This window comes from Pelobates fuscus, chromosome 7 (assembly GCF_036172605.1).
Source record: "Pelobates fuscus isolate aPelFus1 chromosome 7, aPelFus1.pri, whole genome shotgun sequence".
NCBI classification, from domain to species: Eukaryota; Metazoa; Chordata; class Amphibia; order Anura; family Pelobatidae; genus Pelobates; species Pelobates fuscus.
The window spans coordinates 27483920-27502414 of NC_086323.1; the positions used below are offsets into that span (position 1 = coordinate 27483920).

Consider the following 18495-nt stretch of genomic DNA (forward strand, 5'->3'; position numbering starts at 1 on the left):
TCAATTCAATTTAAAAAGATGCCCCCACAGCTCTTTGTGCAGATTTTTCTATGGAGTCAATAGGGAATGGATCCAAAATCAGGACTGTTCAACCATATGTGGGACAGTAGGACAGGATATTTTATACCCACAATAAAAACCGAAAAAAATAGTTACTTGCGCATTAACCCTCCAGTTATTTAAATATGCATAGGGATTTGGGATAGTGCACAAGTAACTATTTTCTTTGGTTTTTGTTGTATGTGTTGGGGCTGATGTGTACTGTGGTCAGTACTGCAGCCCAAGAGTAGTGGGAGTTGGAGCGCAGGACACATTTTTGTGTATGCTTTTGTATAACACAGCCATGCTCCAATGCTACCGCCCACCCATGTGTTCCCTATTAATGGTTCATAATAATGTAGGGGTTTAGACAAATACCCCTCTTTGTCTCAGATTTTTTTTTACCTGAAGCTGAAAGAAGCAAGTTGAATTATTAGTGTAGGACCCACCTAAGAGTTTTGGCTTGACATGGCAGGTGAGCTTACACTCAAGAGGGGGCTGGAGTGATACTAAAAACCTTCAGTTATATAAATGTGCATAGGGATTTGGGACAGTGTGCAAATAACTATTTTCTTTGTTTTTTATTGTATGTATTGGGGCATGTGTACTGTGGACGTTACTGCCACCCAGGAGTAGTGGGAGTTAGAGCGCAGGACAAATTTTTGTATATTTATTTATTATACCCAACCTGATCTGTGGCCCTGGAACTTTATTTTTGGATAAAGTTCTGATCATTAGCTTTGTTAATGCTAAAGGGACTGAAACAAAAATGCAAGGTTAAAAAAAATGTAGACAATTTATTAGGAGCATAGCTCATAACACCATAAACATAGGTGAGCTGCCATCAATCACTCCATTAGAACACTCCCAAAGAAGGTTTTCTAAAGCTCCTCAATAGCAGAGGACAGTATTCAATACTCCGCAGAGCAGTGTTTTGCGTGGAAGACTTCACCTACTCATATCATTGAATGTCATTCAAATGTGAATATTATTTATCAAATGAAAGTTATAGAGAAAATGGGGTGTCTGAACCTGGAGTCTGGTGTTCCAGAGCTGCAATTCACATCCAGGAATGAGGACACCCTTGAGCAGGGCCGGTGCAAGGATTTTTGGGTACACAGGCGAAGATGATTTTGGCTACACCCCCCCCCCCCAAAGTATCATCACCTGTGTGCCTCTTAACCTGCCTTTTGTTTCTTATCTCCTTTTTTTAAATGTCTTACCCCCTTTAGTATACCGTATCTTCTATTTTCCCCATTGTGTGTCTTACACCTCCCTTGTGTATCTCTTACAACCCCCCTTTGTGTGTTTCTCTTTCACCACCAACCTGTCTTATCTCCCCACAGCCCCTCTGTGTCTCTTTTTCCTCTTCTCCAGCCCCTCTGTGTCTCTTTCACGCCCTGCCCCTTTGTATTTTCACCCCTATGCCCTTCTGTGTGTCGCTTTCATCCTCAGCCCCTCTGTGAACTTTCTCACCCCAGGCCCACCTGTGTGTCTTTCTCCCCCCTCATGTCCCTCTGTGTGTCTTTCTCCCCACTCATGCCCCCCCACCCCTCTGTGCCACTCTCCTCTTCAAACCCTTAATGTTCCTCTCTCCTCCCCTCCATGTCCAATAATGATCCTCTCCTCTCCCCTTCCTGTCTACCTGTCCATTCGTGGTCCTCTACCCTACCTGTCCATTAGTGTTCCTCTCTCCTACCTTCCCTATCCTTTAGTGTTCCACTCCCCTCCCTTCCCTGTCCCTTGGTGTTCCTCTCCCTTCCCTTCCCTGTCCCTTAGTTTTCCTCTCCCTCCCGTCCCTTAGTGTTCCTCTTCCCCCCTTACCTGTCTTTTAGTGCCCCCCATTCTCCTTAATGTACCCCCCTTAGTGTTTCTCTCCCTTCTCTTTTAGTGGTTCCCCGTACCACAGTGTTCCTTTTCCCTTCCCTCCCCTGTACCTAAGTGCCCCCCTTAATTTTCTTCTCTCTCCTCCCTAGTGTTCCTCACCCCTCCCTCTTTTTTAGTGTTCTTTCCGCCCCCCTCCCCTGTCCCATAGTTTTCTTTCCCCCCTCCCCTGTTCCATAGTGTTCTTTCCTCCCCATCCCCTGTCCCATATTGTTCTTTTCCCCCGTCCCATAGTTTTCTTCCCCCCCCTCCCCTCTCCCATAGTTTTCTTCACCCCCTCCCCTGTCCCATAGTGTTCTCCCCCTCCCCTGTCCCATAGTGTTCTCCCCCTCCCCTGTCCCATTGTGTTCTTTCCCCCCGTCCCATAGTTTTCTTCCCCCCTCCCCTGTCCCATAGTGTTCCCCCCCTCCCCTGTCCCATAGTGTTCTCCCCCTCCCATGTGCCATATTGTTCCCCCCCTCCCCTGTTCCATAGTGTTCTTCCCCCTGTCCCATAGTGTTCTTCCCTCTCCTCCCTGTCCCCTAGTGTTCATTCCCCCCGTCCGGTGTGTCTCCTAACTTTCTGGTAGTGTGGCCGGGTAGGGCAGACCGCGGTACAGGAACTTCTATTTCCTGTACCCTGCCTGAATGACAGGAAGTGCTTTCTCAGTGAGCACTTCCTTTAAGTCCGGCTGGGTACAGGTAACAGAAGTTCCTGTACCACTGCTCTGCTCGGCCACGGTACAGGCCGGTGCGCCCTAAGGCAGTCTCTTGTGCCTCCTTATGGATGCACCGGCCCTGCCCTTTAGAATGATCACATCCTGGGAATAGTTGTAATGGGTCCGAGCCTGGGAACTATAGCACAAAAGCTTACCCAAGTAACAGGAAGAGAGAAAATCCAGAACAAAACAGAACGGCTTTGGTGGATCTGGAGCCAGTGTCAGAAAGCAGGGGAGTCCAGGATATCTGTTCCTGTAGGGGACAAAGCAACGGCTATGAATGTACAGGAGTTAAAGGAAAGTTCCAAAGAACAAGCATAGAGTTAACATAGAAACATAGAGTGTGACGGCAGATAAGAACCATTCGGCCCATCTAGTCTGCCCAATTTTCAAAATACTTTCATTAGTCCCTGGCCTTATCTTATAGTTAGGATAGCCTTATGCCTATCCCACGCATGCTTAAACTCCTTTACTGTGTTAACCTCTACCGCTTCAGCTGGAAGGCTATTCCATGCATCCACTACCCTCTCAGTAAAGTAATACTTCCTGATATTATTTTTAAACCTTTGCCCCTCTAATTTAAGACTATGTCCTCTTGTTGTGGTTGTTTTTCTTCTTTTAAATATAGAGTAGGCTAAGATTCTAGACCTTTGAGTAACAGAGCACTGTACAGTGATTTTAAGCAGAGTGATAAGGTGTGATAAGGTTATGCACCATGCACATTCAACATCCTCCTATGTATCTTGGGGTTCCACCTGGATAAGTAGGGAAAATAAATTTGGTCTGAAAATAAAGAGTGCAGTTTCAGTACACAAGGTCCCCTGTACATATAATTTAGCCATCATCGCTAACAACACTATAACAAGCAGAGCCTGCAAACAATGGCTAGAATCTCAATCTTCTTATTTATCAGACAAAAAGAAACAAACAAACAATTAAGGCAGCTGAAGTGAATCTCAGACCATGGGGTATAAAACTATTAACTCTTTACTCATTCAGTTAAATTGTGGCAAACGGAACCAGCCTGCATCTGGCAGTCCTGCTGGCGTTTAAAGGATTACACAGAGAAAACTCATCTAAAAGTAATTACTGAGATGCCACGGAGTTGTGCCTAGCAAGCTGTGTGTGGAGAGAGAGAGACCTAGATTTATAATGATAAAATGAAACGGTGTGCCCCAGAGAAGCTCTAAACACCCACATAACTTACTGGACTTTACACAGCAATAATTTACTATGGCGTGAAACCGGCACTATATTGTGTGTGTGTGTGTGTGTGTATATATATATAGTGTCTGGTGACACTATAGCAATATACAGTTTTGTGTGGGTGTAATAAAAATGTAATGCTGCAAAGCAATATTTATATGCACTATGCAAATTTATAGATAACATAGGTGCCAACAGTTCTGATTTTACCAGGACAGTCCCAACTTGTATCGCATTTTGAAATCTGTCTAGCAGGGGATTATGGGAAACGTAGTTCATAAACTGCTGGAGGGACAAAGAAGGGCACTCCTATGATATATAATATGTAGGCAATCCACCTTTACAGTGCGGACGCCTAACATTACCAAGTCCTGGAGTAATCACCATCGCATACCCTCCCATCATCGTCGTCCCATGAAACGAGATGCCGTTGGGAGGGGTAAAAGAGGGTGGGCCAGTAAAGCTAATAACTTCACTGGCCTGCCAAAAAGTGTGGATCCACCAGGAAAGAAGGTCCATTCGAAGAATTATCAGTTTAGATTGGTATAAGGGCACTCTAGGCTGCATTCAAGCGTAACATATCACTAGCACAAGCATGCCTACTGATGTGCTCATGTTACACTATTTGGGACAGTTCCCTAGTGTCCCTAAAAACAGAACATCAGGGAACAAAGGTCTCAATTTAATTGAATGCCAAATTATTCACTGTTGGTAAAACTTCCTAAATTAGTTATCTACAAAAATCCCCGTAGACTTTGATAGTAAGCTCTGTAGGTAAATCATTTGTAAAGTTTTTTTGTTTGTTTGTTTTTTAAATCTAAGCTTATTAAATTGAGGCCAAAGTTGGTACAGCGGGGCAGGATCCTGAAAACGGGACTGTCCCACCAAAATCAGAGCTATTAGGAGACTTGCCATTGACACTTCCTGCTGATTCCACTCAATTTTTACGGTGATTAAACCACTTTTAAGACATTACCTGACCCTCTATATTCACACATTCAGAAATCTCCTCGGTGTCTTCTGTATTGTGTTGCTATCCTATCTTCCTCTCTGTTTCTACTCTCTACTTCCAATTCTAAATGTACGGCTGAAATTTCAAGCAATGTAATACAGTTTATACACTCGGGTACAAAGTATCCAAACATTGAAGAGTATATTCCGTAAACAATGATTTGTGGTATATTGAAAACCACGCTCACAAATTCTGGCTTAAAAAGCCACGCTGTGGCTACTCCAGCCCTATTATTTTTACATAACGTTTTCAGTTTTAAATTAAATTCAGTGCTCAGTGAATAAATCCACGTAGGCCAGTTCTGTTGGCTCTTACGTAAGGTTATTTAGTAAACAACACATTTTTTAGGAATTAAAGGGACATTATAGCTTAATGTAGTGGTTCTAGGGAACGTAGCCTGCCCCTGCAGGTTCCTGAATGCTCCCTGTAGAGCTGCTATGATTCAATGATTCTCTATGACGAGATGCTGATTGTTGCATCATGGCGACTTGCTAAGCATGCGCACTAGGCTCCCAATGCATTGGATTGGCTAAGATAATGAAGATTGATGAGCTCAGGTAGGGTGACCGCATGGAGACTGGCATGCTGGGGGAGTAAAGATAAATAAAACACTTCTTTTTATTTCATTTGGTGAAGGGGGGGGGGGGGGGGGAAGTAAGGGCGGTCATGTACCTCATCACTAGAATACTGTAGCGAATACATTTGCTAATGTTGTAGTATTCCTTTAAATCCAAATGGCAAAATTAAGACTAACAGTTTATCTTAACTATTTATCCTACTAAGCTCTAGCCCTGAGGTAGGCAACCTTCAGCACGCTACGTGTTGTGGACTACATCTCACATAATGCTCTTAGAGCCTCAGGGGAGACATAGTCCAAAACATTGGAAGTGCCAAAGGTTGCTTATCCCTGCCTCTAGCCACAGCGTGACTTTGTTACGTTGCATATTTTGCCATTTGGAATTCTGTACATGTCAGTGGGTTTTTGTAAATAGCTCTGTTATTATCTGTGAGAGTCTTTGCTAATGACATTAAACGTTTCCTCCAAAGTGCTGAGCTACAATAATGGGGCCCAAGTAATGTCGAAAACATTAAAAAGTGTCGTTACAATTTCCAACCCGGAAAATGAACATTTAATCGAAAGATGTCAAAATAAACAAATATTCAAATGGAAGAAAATAATGAGAACGGTGGGGGAAGGGGCAGCGGAACTGATCTATAAAACTTGATATATTTCACACCTCTCGAATGCTTCATCAAAAGCTGAAAACACTGCGAATGTATAATGAACTTTCATTATTCAATCTGGGAGGCGCTGATATTCCTTATTCAAGTTTGACATTTAAGTACAAATCCATAAATTAAACCAACGTGGAAAGAATCAATGACTGAGCTGTTACATTACAGGAAGATTTAGTATGACCACCTTGGGAAATGCCTTCTCCCGGACTGTCTAACCTTGCCCTGTAGAGAGCCCCAGGTGGATGGATTCCCAAGTAAGTGGGTTAATCTCATAAGAAACAGCATTAGGCAGTTAGAGTAGGACCTGCCAAGAATGGGGTACATCGACGTGGTGGCAGACTTATTCAATGTATGATCATATACTGTAACTAAATCCCCATTAGTGTTAAAACTGCTGTTTGATGAACATGAGTGTGCTTGATCTTGTCTATCCGTCCGTCTCTATCTATCTATCTATCTATCTGTTATCTATCTGTCTGTATGTCTATCTGTTTTCCTTAATTAATAGATTATTTTCACATGAACTCCTTTTCTTTGAATTTTGCATCGATGCTTCACACACAGCTTCAGCATTGAAATACTAATTAAAAATAAAGCGGATCTGTTAACTTTGGGGGTATTTGCATATCATGACCCCTGATGATGGCATTGCTGCTTGGAGCGTGGTGCAGTAGAAGTAATCTGCACTTTCCCGATGCTTGTCCACTCATGTCTACAGAGGATACATCATACCTGACCCTCACTGACAAAACTAGGCCGCGTAAGTTTTATCCAAATGTATCCAAAGAAAGACCCCCAGTTCATTGTTTTTTGCCAATTTTGCCTGTTTTTAGGCTTTACTAATAAACAATGTAGTCACTCATTTGTCCCATATCATTTAAGTGCATTGGAATTTCAGTTAAATCTCAATGAAGTCAATGTGAGCATTTCATAAACCGATCTGTATGAAATGCCCCTGATAATCTGCAGATGTCTGTGTGTCAGTATGTCTGTCAGTGTATGTGTATGTGTGTGTGTCAGTATGTCTGCCAGTATATGTGTTTGTGTGCGTGTCAATATGTCTGTGCATGTGTCTGAGTATGTGTATCAGTATGTCTCTGCATTTGTCTGTCAGTGTATATGTCTGTGTGTGTGTCAGTATGCCTGTCAGTATATGTGTTTGTGTATCTGTATGTTGTCAATGTGTTTGTCTGTGTAGCTGTATGATGTCAGTGTGTGTATCTGTATATTGTCAGTATATGTATCTGTGTGTAAAAAGTTTTGCACCAAGGCCCTTTCTACTTTAGTTCTGCCACAGCATTTGGGTGAAGGGAGCAGGGGGGAGAAAGGGCAGGATCCAGGAGACCCAAGCAAATGCTTATCCAGGGTCTAATCAGTATTAAAGATAGCCTTAACGAGGCAGCCATTGTTTGTGGATCAGATTTCACAACACTACGGACTTCATTTCCCATGATGCTAGGAGAGATTTGGTTTGGCGGAACATCACAGGAAATCTAGTCTATAAATGTCTCTAGTGTCAAGTTCAGCCAGTGTCTGTGGACCCCATTTCCATAATAATTCAAATAACTTCTGGAGAAGGTATGGGCATTCACAAGTAGCAGGAATAAAGTTCATATTGCTACATTTAGTTAAAAATTGTTTTTATTGAGTAAAGTAAGAAGGACAGACACCTTTAAAACCTTAATTTTGTGGAATATCATTAAAGGATCTATATATAGGGAAGGAAAGAATGTCACGTTGCCATGATGTTGATGTTGCCTCTAATTGCAGCTTAGAGAGAAAGAAAATCAATGGCTGAAAACCTTCTGCATGCTTCTGTTGCCTTGTAGCTTGGAGACGTATCTTTAGTGCCTTTTTGCTTCCCAGGATCACTCAAGACTCTTCAATAAAAGGCAAGTCAATCTTACGCGAGACAGCAGCTGAAAGACAACTATCCCCGTGTACTGTCCTTCCATCGTCAGCCGGAGCACAAAGCAATTTTACAAAGCAGAACAAATTCCAGGAAAACTTCCAAACGCTTGCAGAATTGCGATATCACTTACAAGATGGCTTGAGCTTAATTAGACCTTTTTTTCTTTTTAAACTCATTTAATTTTATTTCCTTTTATTTCTTCAATGCCACACAAAGTTTACAATCGATATTGCGCGCGTGTGATGCACATTGCACATGTGATTCACTGGAAGCCGGCTTTAAATTGGGAAATATATATCCGCTACAAGAGCTTGGCATTGCCAGTGAAATCTACTTTAATTATAAATTAAAAGAATAATAGCACGGTTTGTATGGAAGTACAAGCCAAGACCTTGCATTCGGCTTCAGGCGGTTTGTTTTATACCTTAGATCAGGCTTCCCCAAACTCCGGCCCTCCAGATGTTGCTGAACTACAAAACCTATGATTCTCAGCCTATCTAATTCATTCATAGAATCATGGGAGTTGTAATTCAGCCACATCTGGAGGGCCGGAGTTTGGGGAAGCCTGCCTTAGATTATGAGGTTTCACAAAACACTAATGGGGTTATTTACTAAATTGCAATTTCGATCCAAATCAACAAAATTTTGTTAAAATAGCCAAACCGGGGGGGCGGGGCCGGACCGCCAACGGGATCAGACATGTCCTGTCTGAGCTCCCGCTTCGGGGACGGAAAATCGGAGCAAACTGGGGGCGAAACCATGCTAGCAACCGGTAAAGGAGACTAATCTGAGCCCCAGACCCTGGGGTACGAGGAGATACCCCACAAGATCCTGTCCGGCACCCACAGTAACCCGACGAAGGCCCGAGGTGTGCTGGAGCTTGAGCCGGGAAGAGACGGCCGCTCTCCTGGGTCTCCGGTTGGTGCCCGGCCTCCCCCCCCCCCTCTGGACCGGGGGGGTCATCCCGGTCCACACAAGCAACTGCTCTTACGCCAAGCTGGGTGGCAAACTATCGCCCTGCTGGGGAACACTCACCGGCAGCACCCTCCCAAGATGGCCGCCGCACGCCAGCCACATGTGCGAACTACCCACAGGACGGAACTCGCACACAGAGAAAACCATCCAGTGCAATCTGACCACCACAGCAACCTGCTTCAGGGATGTGTCGGCTCATTACACTGGGCTAAACAAGGTGCTGCTTGCAGCATATATATCTGGTGGAAAAACTCCTCTGTGTCTGCGGAAAGCACCATCACGCTCCTGAGGCCCACCCTTCCCCTCTTAGAGGCATCCACAGTAATTCCAGCGGCTACAAGTGGAGACAGAGGCTCCTGTTACAATGGGGACCGAAGCTATAGGCCGAGGCCCACCATGAGTTGCAAGAACTGCAGAATCATGAGACCACGGAGGGGACCCCCACTACCCACACAGGACTTACCTGAATGCCACACAGCAACCCGACGTCACCGAGTACACCACTAAGCCCCATGCTGGGATGTCTATGGAAGGTCTGTACACGGCCCCTGCGAGACAGAGGTTGACTCCAGGGCTCTATCGGGAAATGCTATTTGACAGGACTCCCAAGCAGTACATCTGGACAACGAAACAGCTTATGTGTCAATTCTAATCTCTAATCTTATGTTTTTTACTCATGGCTTGCTTGGGGGGGCCTCTGGGTGGTCTAAGCTTGTGAATTATATACCGGTAAAGTTTGTCATACTTAAAATTTGTTCGCCTAGCATATAACCTAAGCCTTGCAGCCTACTATAACTTACCTAAGCTATTTGTATGTCTGCTATCTAACAAAACAGGAAACGTCTAACCTAAGTTTTTTATTATGTACATAGTTCTCCGCCTAGCGCCTAGGTTTCGTGCGTTATATTTAACCCTGCACCCACGAATACTGCTAGAGCAATATAAGACCTAACGTCAATGCCATGTACTCTCAAAATACTTTTCTGTTCTCACGCTGACCATGCTAAATATTTGCTTAGAATTCCTTGTCAAGTGTAATAGTTTTCAAGCGTCTGTGTTATCAAATTTTACTGCTACAAAAACAAAATGTGCTGATTTATTAACTGCCCTGTATTGTTAAACAATGTATACTGATTCTCTTGCTACCGCTGTTGGGGCAGAGCAAGCGCGTATGTAATCTTCAAGCACAACAAAAATAAAGAATTAAAAAAAAAAAAAAAAAAAAAAAAAAAAAAAAAATAGCCAAACCGGATTTGCAACTTTTATATTTACTACAGGCAATACAAAATGAAGGAATTACATATTTATCAAACACTGAAATGCAGCTGAAATCACTGTCACAAATCCGTTAGAAGGCAAAGTTGTATAATAAATTCACCTGCATTTGTAGATAAACCGATAGGAATCCACTGTATTTGTCCACAGACACAAGTGGTCAGCAGCCAAAGGGTTAAAATTTGTAAAAAAAAAAAAACAGTTCAATCATATAGTTTTGATACATGATATTTATAAAACAATCATTCTACTTCCGGCAGCTTGCATTAACCAGTCTAGAGCCAGAATTCTGGGCTGGCTTATGTTAATTCTGTGGATATTATGTGAACAGACGTTCCTTCTCTGGCTGAGAGCTGTTAGCCAATAAACGAACTGCAGGCTCAACATCTGGCTTCAGCAGCTCTGGAGAAGCCAGATGTGGCTAAGTCACCATTAATTGTGGCTCGGTGCCCAGTGGGACCCATGGAAATGGCATCTATTGTAAAACAGCTTGCACTCCTTCCGTGCAACATGCGCCAAAGTACTCCTGGCACTATAACCACTGCAGCGGTCTTTAATGGATATGATACTTGGAGTGTCCGTTTAAGCACATTTTGTTATGTCAGAGACAAGTTATGTAAATTACACAGCCATGCCTCTTTTGACTTGCAGTTTATAACAATTCTCTTTTGCCTAACGAGTTAATCTGCAACCTCCCAGCATGCACTGGTGGATGCAATGTGACCGATGCATGCGCCTCTGAATCTAAATATAAGGAATTATAGGGGAGCAGTGTACGTCCCCTCTGAATCATGCGGTCTGACCATGAAACTGGCCCGATACCATATTCCCTCCTCAATCAGTTAGGTTGAGTTTTCCTTTCATCTGCCAAACCCAGAATTGTCAGTCGGTTTATTAGATGTGGAAGATAGATTCGTGATTCTGGAGAATATGTTTCCACTGTTGCACAATTCAGACATGGCAAGGTTTACACAACGCTAACTGAAGATATAGAATAGATGTGCGTACCTACTCCAGAAGAAAAGTCCTAGAGGTAGCTTCCAGAGGCAGTTTGTCATTTTAGTAAGTATTGCATCTCAATTCATCATTCGTTTTATGGCTGTGCCGCTATTGGTCCAGGATATGCCCACAATATGATCATATTTAATGGGAGCAGTCCTTCCTGGATGGAAGTTTAACTGATCAGACTGCTGGTACTTTGCCAGTTTCTGATTAAAGTCAGTGGATGGCTTTGTACAGACCATTCTACAGCCTATATTAATCCATGGAGACCACTGCCTTGGGTCATTTGGATACCTTTATGTTAGAATTCCAACTTGGAATCAGTCAGATTGTTAAAGGAAAACAATCATCATTCTTTATTGTTTTGGTTTGTTTTAAAAATAAATCTTTATTTAGAGTCAACTCACGAGTGCGAGGAAACATTCTCAAGTAATATAAAGTAAGACATGAAAATACAAAATAAAAATACAGGTATCGACAACAATACATCTTGTCCAGGAAAAGTAACCCGTGAGTCGAGTTTTTATATTTTTAATGAGTGGCACATCGGGATGGGCAGGCTAGTGATTGGCCTTGTGAGAGATGAGCCTTGAGGGAAGCTGCACTGCGGTGACAAACATAAGGGTCTGCAGTGGGCAACCAAAGCCAATAAATGAAAAATAATAATAAAAAATAAGGGAGTAAAAGAAAAATAAACTGGAATGACGAGGAGTCAAACATTTTCGGGAGTGCTCATTCTCTATTGTTACTGAAAATAAAAGATTACATTTACATGTTAATCTTTTTTTCTCCTTGCTAATTTGTTGAGTTCATATACAATTTTTGAGTGCATTTTTTTTTTTTATAATTGAAGTTTATTGTTTTATATTCAAATAAAATAACATTGTAGCAGTAAAAATACACAGTCTTCAATTACAAGAGAAGAGTTGTACATACGTCAATGTTTGGGTATATATTTCAGTTTCATATATACCTACCATTAACAAGAGGGCTTATTTCCTGGGATAACCCTAGTCTTGCATCTTTTAAGAAGTGCCTTAAAACCCATCTCTTTAGGAAAGCTTATGGCCTCCCAGACTAACCTCTACCTCACATATCTGTCTCTTGCCCTCTCCTAAAAGGCAGCCCACCTTATTTGATTGCAAATTCCTGTCCTATTGTGTTTTACACCCCACCTCCTATAGAATGTAAGCTCGTTTGAGCAGGGTCCTCTCCAACCTATCGTCCCTGTAAGTTTTCTTGTAATTGTCCTATTTATAGTTAAATCCCCCCTCTAATAATATTGTAAAGCGCTACGGAATCTGTTGGCGCTATATAAATGGCAATAATAATAATAAAAACCATGTATAAATAAAATTAGCATAACCAATACCTATGATGGAGTACAACTAAATTATGTGTGGTATCGTATTAGCATATATGACAAGAGACTCATTGTATTAGTTGGTCCAGAGAAATTTCTGAAGACATGCAAAGTATGTAATGAATTCCGTACAGAATGTAAAACAATACAAAACAAAACAAAATAATAAGAATAAAATTGATAATACTGGTAATAACATAGAAAAGCATGAAAACATAAAAGCTGGATTGTGGTTGCAGATAACAATGGCCTACTGGCCCGAGATACCTAGCGATCGTCACTGACCATGCTGCGATATATACCCCAATATATATCCTAAAGGAGCATTCAAATTTCTTGCGACTGTGGTGTGTGGCATGGGGTTTATTTGCTTTTTTAAAACGATATATTTTAGTGTTCATCGTTTCAAAGGTTAGAAAAGGTAGCCGTGAACGTAGACCTGCTTTGAGCGTTTGTGTGATCTGTGCATTTTTTGAGATACCGGGCACTTGTACGTGATATTGGGCGTAATGGAGGTACAGTAACTCATTACCTGAATGGTTTCGGTAGGAGCAGGTCTCCTTACTAAAGAGTATTTAAACTGTATACCCCCCACTGAGCGATAGCAATCCACAGGGTGCACTAGAAAGTGGTATTTACTGAAATGCATGAATTACAATATAATACACACAGACTATAATACATGTGATTTAAAAAAAAAAAATATTTTAAGTTATAATAAAAGTAAATCACATACAGTATCAGTTTTACATGTTGCATTCTGTAAGTATCTAAACACATTTCATGCTTCTATTATTGTTTTTAACCTAATTGTAGGTAGTAATTGCATAGAACATGTTTTATTTTAGATGACTGTATGCTTGCTTTGTAGAGTCCATTTATCAGCATTATCCACTAAAGTGTAATTTGTTGTGAATTCCGAGTGAATTCAATTTTAGGGAAATGTAGCCAAACTGCTGACAAAAAATGTAAATTCATTTTGAATTCTCGACAATTCATACTTTAATGATTACCCATCTTTTCCCTGTCATATGTTTGTATGATTTATATAAGGAGAATTTCTGCTTCAGCTGTTATCAACATACCCACTAGATGGCGCTAGAGTAGCACACTGTGTAGTGTAAGTGTGTAGTTGCTGGACCAGCGCTGAGCTGGAACTGAGCATATGTGGTCCTGATGCTAGCAGAGGGATGGTGACTGTGTTACAGTGAGGGTCTCATGTTTGCTCTGGGAGCTCAGCACTTTGGTTTCCTTCATGGGACAGGATTATCTGGATTGACCAGCACAACATCTGCTCCCTCTCTGTCTTTTCATGTTGTTTGCCACCTGAAGGAGCCAGGACTATGAGTACAGAGTGCTCCAGCTACACCACAGCAGAGAAGGTGTTGGTTGGGGCTTTTAGCTGTCCCAAGGCAGATAGTGACCTGGGGGCCATTTATTGCTGTGGATTTAAGGACATCAAGTACTGCTGTGATGACCCCAATAGCTTTTTCCCTTATGAACACAGCTATATGTGGTGGCTGAGGTAAGAATCCAAGGACTAGTGACAGTGTGGCTGGTGACAGATTGCAAGCTCTTCTGCCAACATTTGCATAGCCATTAGTGCTGAAGTCATATCTTTGTAAACACTTTGTTATCTCAGGGGGGCTGGCATATTCCTCACTGTACAGAGCACTTACACTACCACTGCACACATTACCCTCAGGCAACAAGGCAAAATGAAATGCAATATTTATTTTTTTCATTGCGTAACCACAGGTAGAAATACAGTTAAAAAAAAATAGACTGACATATACATGCGCACACACTATTTATATACACACACAAACACACACAAATTGTATGTACACATGCACACACACTATATGTACACTATTTATATACACAGTATATGTACACATGCACACACACTATATGTACACTATTTATACACACACACACACACACACACACTATGTACACTATTTATACACACAGTATATGTACACATGCACACACACTATATGTACACTATTTATACACACACACACACACACACACACACACACACACACACACACACACACACACACACACACTATGTACACTATTTATACACACAGTATATGTACACATGCACACACACTATATGTACACATGAACACACTACATATACACACATACTAAATGTACACATGCACACACATAATATGTACACATTTAGATATGGTTCCATACATCTATTTATGGCAATGCAAACACACACAAACACATCTATATATAACTAGACAGACATGCACGTGTATCTATATATAACTCTGTACTACACAGCTGCCTATGTAAAGACAAATTCAGACAGAATTGACTCTATACAGCTACACACAGGATCCATAGCCCCTCCATCACTATATTGTCCCATATCACACAGCTCACCATTGTGTGTGACTTCCTATTGCTGTGTTCCTCACTGAAAGTACACAGTCAGTAAATAATATTAATATATAGTGCATTATGGCACAATAAAAATGGTCTTTATTAGAGAACAATACCTGAACGCCATGCCTTGTACCACATGCAGGTCAATAGTTCTCCAAAGTTGATTCCCATGTCCTTTATCAGCCGGTTGGTGGAGAACCTTTATTATTACCGAGACAGTAGTTTATCAGCATGTGTGTGAGGGACATGTGTTTTGAGGAAGTTTGTGAATTGATTGCAGGTAAATCAATATCCTAATAGCATACTGCATGTTACTGCTGTACACATAGAACAGATATAGTCAACAGAGGGTTTGTTCTACAGTCAACACATTTTAAACTGTTAGATATAATACATGCAATACTCTCTACTGTATGATGCCAATACAGAATGCTCATGGGCTGCCATTGGGTATGGCAAGGGGGCACTTGCCCCTCTCTGGAATTATGCCCATAGGAATTGTGTTTGCAAGTTCGCTGTCCAACAATTAAAAAGCTTGTATAGCTGATGGCTGGGAAATGTCATACTACACATGGGTTGTTTGGGGGACCGAGACTCCTAAAATATTAATTATAACTGCTGGGGAATTGTGTTCGCAAGTTCGATGTCCAACAATTAAAAAGCTTGTATAGCTGATGGCTTGGGAATGTCATACTACACATGGGTTGTTTGGGGGACTGAGACTCCTAAAATATTAATTATAACTGCTGGGGAATTGGACGTTTCCTTGATTAGATGTTTTGCCAACCTGTAGATATATTCTGTAAACACACATGCTTGGATTTTTTCCTTCTCGAACCAGCACCTCTGGGTTTTTGCAGCATGTTTTGTTCAATTTATTCAGTAACCAACCCTCTAAGCCAGGGGTGTCCAAAAGGACCCCCAGATGCTGTAGAACTACAACTGCCATGATGCTTTGCGTGTCTTTGCATTCTTTTAGATCGACAAGGCATCATGGAAGTTGTAGTTTTAAATTATCTGGGGATCTACCTTTTGGGCACCCCTGCTCTAAGGAATATGGCAGATCAGGAATGTTTAAAAATAAAGGGGTTTGCCATGCATGCCTTTTGAGGAGCCCGTCAAAATAAGTTAACGATCTTGGCTTGGAGTTCCTTAACCAAGAATACATTGTTCATCATAAGATCAAATAAATTATAAATCGCACTTCTTAAATGAATTATATATTTAATTGTTTTAGGAATTTTTAAGGGAATATTTACCGCTACCTACTACAGTCACATCTGCCTTGATTCCAGGTTTGTGGATGTTGCAATAGCTGTAACGTACCCCTTGTCCCCGCTACCTCACTTCAAAGGATGCACATCTGCTTTTCCCAAAGCATGGCTTCTCCCACCCCCTTTTTATGCTGACTGTCTGCCTCATTGGCAGCTCATCGACATGTGAGTGCATAAACATGTCATTCCACTCTTATGATCCACTGTCATTCATGCAATCTGTGCTCCAAGGATAATAACAGCATCTAGCGTTGCTGTAAAACTAATCAGGAGAACCACCTGTCAATCAGTTTTCTGCATATATTGTACGCTAAGAATTGATAAGCAGATGCGGGGAAGAGGACATATAATTGAATTTTTACTAAAATCAATACACTTGCCAGCAATTCTGTCAGCCTAATTTGTAGATACATTTTAATCAAGTTATGTTAGGCATGACAAGCACACACTAACGGGTCACGCTAACCACAATAATCATGTTATCTAAAGTGGTTATGGTGCAAAGACTGTCACGGTACTCTTTCTTTTGAAAATGTTTCAGTCCGGAGCCCTGCCCCAGTAAGCACCCCTGGTAGCCACCTGAGGAGTGGCCAGTGGAGTTATCACTAGGCTGTAATGTAAACACTGCATTTTCTCTGAAACCACAGTGTTTACTGCAAAAAGCCTAAAGGGAATGATTATACTCACCAGAACAAAGTTGTAGTTGTTCTGATGACTATAATGTCCTTTTGAGTTCAAATTACAGTGCAAGAGATAAAAACGTCTAAAGTAAGTTAACATTTGTCACCTACAGGTGTGGCTAGGGCTGTAAAAACAGACAGAAAAATTATTTAACTCCTAAATGGCAGAAAATTGAACAGTGAGACTTCAGAGGCATGATCAATACACAAAACCCGCTTTATTAAGTTATTAAGTTATTTTGGTGGCTATAGTATCGATTTAAATTTGAAATTGACTATGAATTCCTTGACAGTGTTGAATAACCTGCTTTCCAAATATCAGGCAATTTAACTCTATAATTTCCTGATAAAGAAAAAAACATACACCTGTTCTATTTTTTTTTTAACCTTTGACTTTCCTACATGCATCGATCAGAAAAACATCACTATCAGATTAAATGCAAGAAGTTACCTGACTCTGCTGCACTCCAACTCCTATCATGCTCAGTCTTCAGTCAGAGGCTGGTGTAGTTAAAATATACATCTGATGTAATGCGATATTGATGCAACCACTTGCTAATCTCATCCACAGGTTGATAGAAATATTAACTTTTTTTTAACAAATCAGCATTCTAAAGTCGCTAGAGTGCTTTAGGTGTCCGAAACATCTCATGTTAATTGCAGTTTGTAAACGTGCCAATTTCTATTTGTAATCAGAACTTTTATACATAATTGCAGTGCCAGTGTTAATCTTACAGCCGGGGAGATTGTGTTTCAGATTCCGTTACCTCCACAGGACTAATGGAGGTAATGGGAACAGAAGAGGCAGGTGCTCTAAACTACCCCGTGTGTGCCTGCTGTCTCCCCTAAGTCAAAGTGTTTGTGCAGTTTGTGCTGCCCTAGGCATGACTCAACTCAGCTCAACTCGGACACCCCACTGATCTAAATTTGCCTAGCCCCTTCCTGTCAAGGCTGCACCTCTTGATGTTTTAGACCAGCACACACTTTGACTGAGAAACACACGCCGTCCCTGACAAATACACAGTCATTAACACACACTCTGTTTAACCAATACACACTTTCACTGAGAGACACACACTGATACACCCACTTACTGACATACACACACTGATACACCCACTCACTGAGAGACACACACTGATACACCCACTCACTGACAGGCACACACTGATACACCCACTTACTGACAGACACACCCTGATACACACACTCACTGACAGGCACACACTGATACACCCACTTACTGACAGACACACCCTGATACACCCACTCACTGAGAGACACACACTGATACACCCACTCACTGACAGGCACACACTGATACACCCACTTACTGACAGACACACCCTGATACACACACTCACTGACAGGCACACACTGATACACCCACTTACTGACAGACACACCCTGATACACCCACTCACTGACAGGCACACACTGATACACCCACTTACTGACAGACACACCCTGATACACCCACTCACTGACAGGCACACACTGATACACCCGCTCACTGACAGGC

General features: G+C 41.7%; 1 protein-coding gene across 1 annotated transcript in view; it reads left to right on the top strand.

Annotated features, from left to right (window-relative positions):
* Positions 1-13783: 13783 nt before the first annotated feature.
* Positions 13784-18495, top strand: part of SHISAL2A (shisa like 2A) — a 140956-nt gene continuing 136244 nt past the window's right edge. The window contains exon 1 of the mRNA XM_063427202.1: positions 13784-14129. Within this exon, the coding sequence (XP_063283272.1) occupies positions 13948-14129 (182 nt within the window). The 5' untranslated portion in view covers positions 13784-13947. The remainder of the gene's footprint in view (positions 14130-18495) is intronic.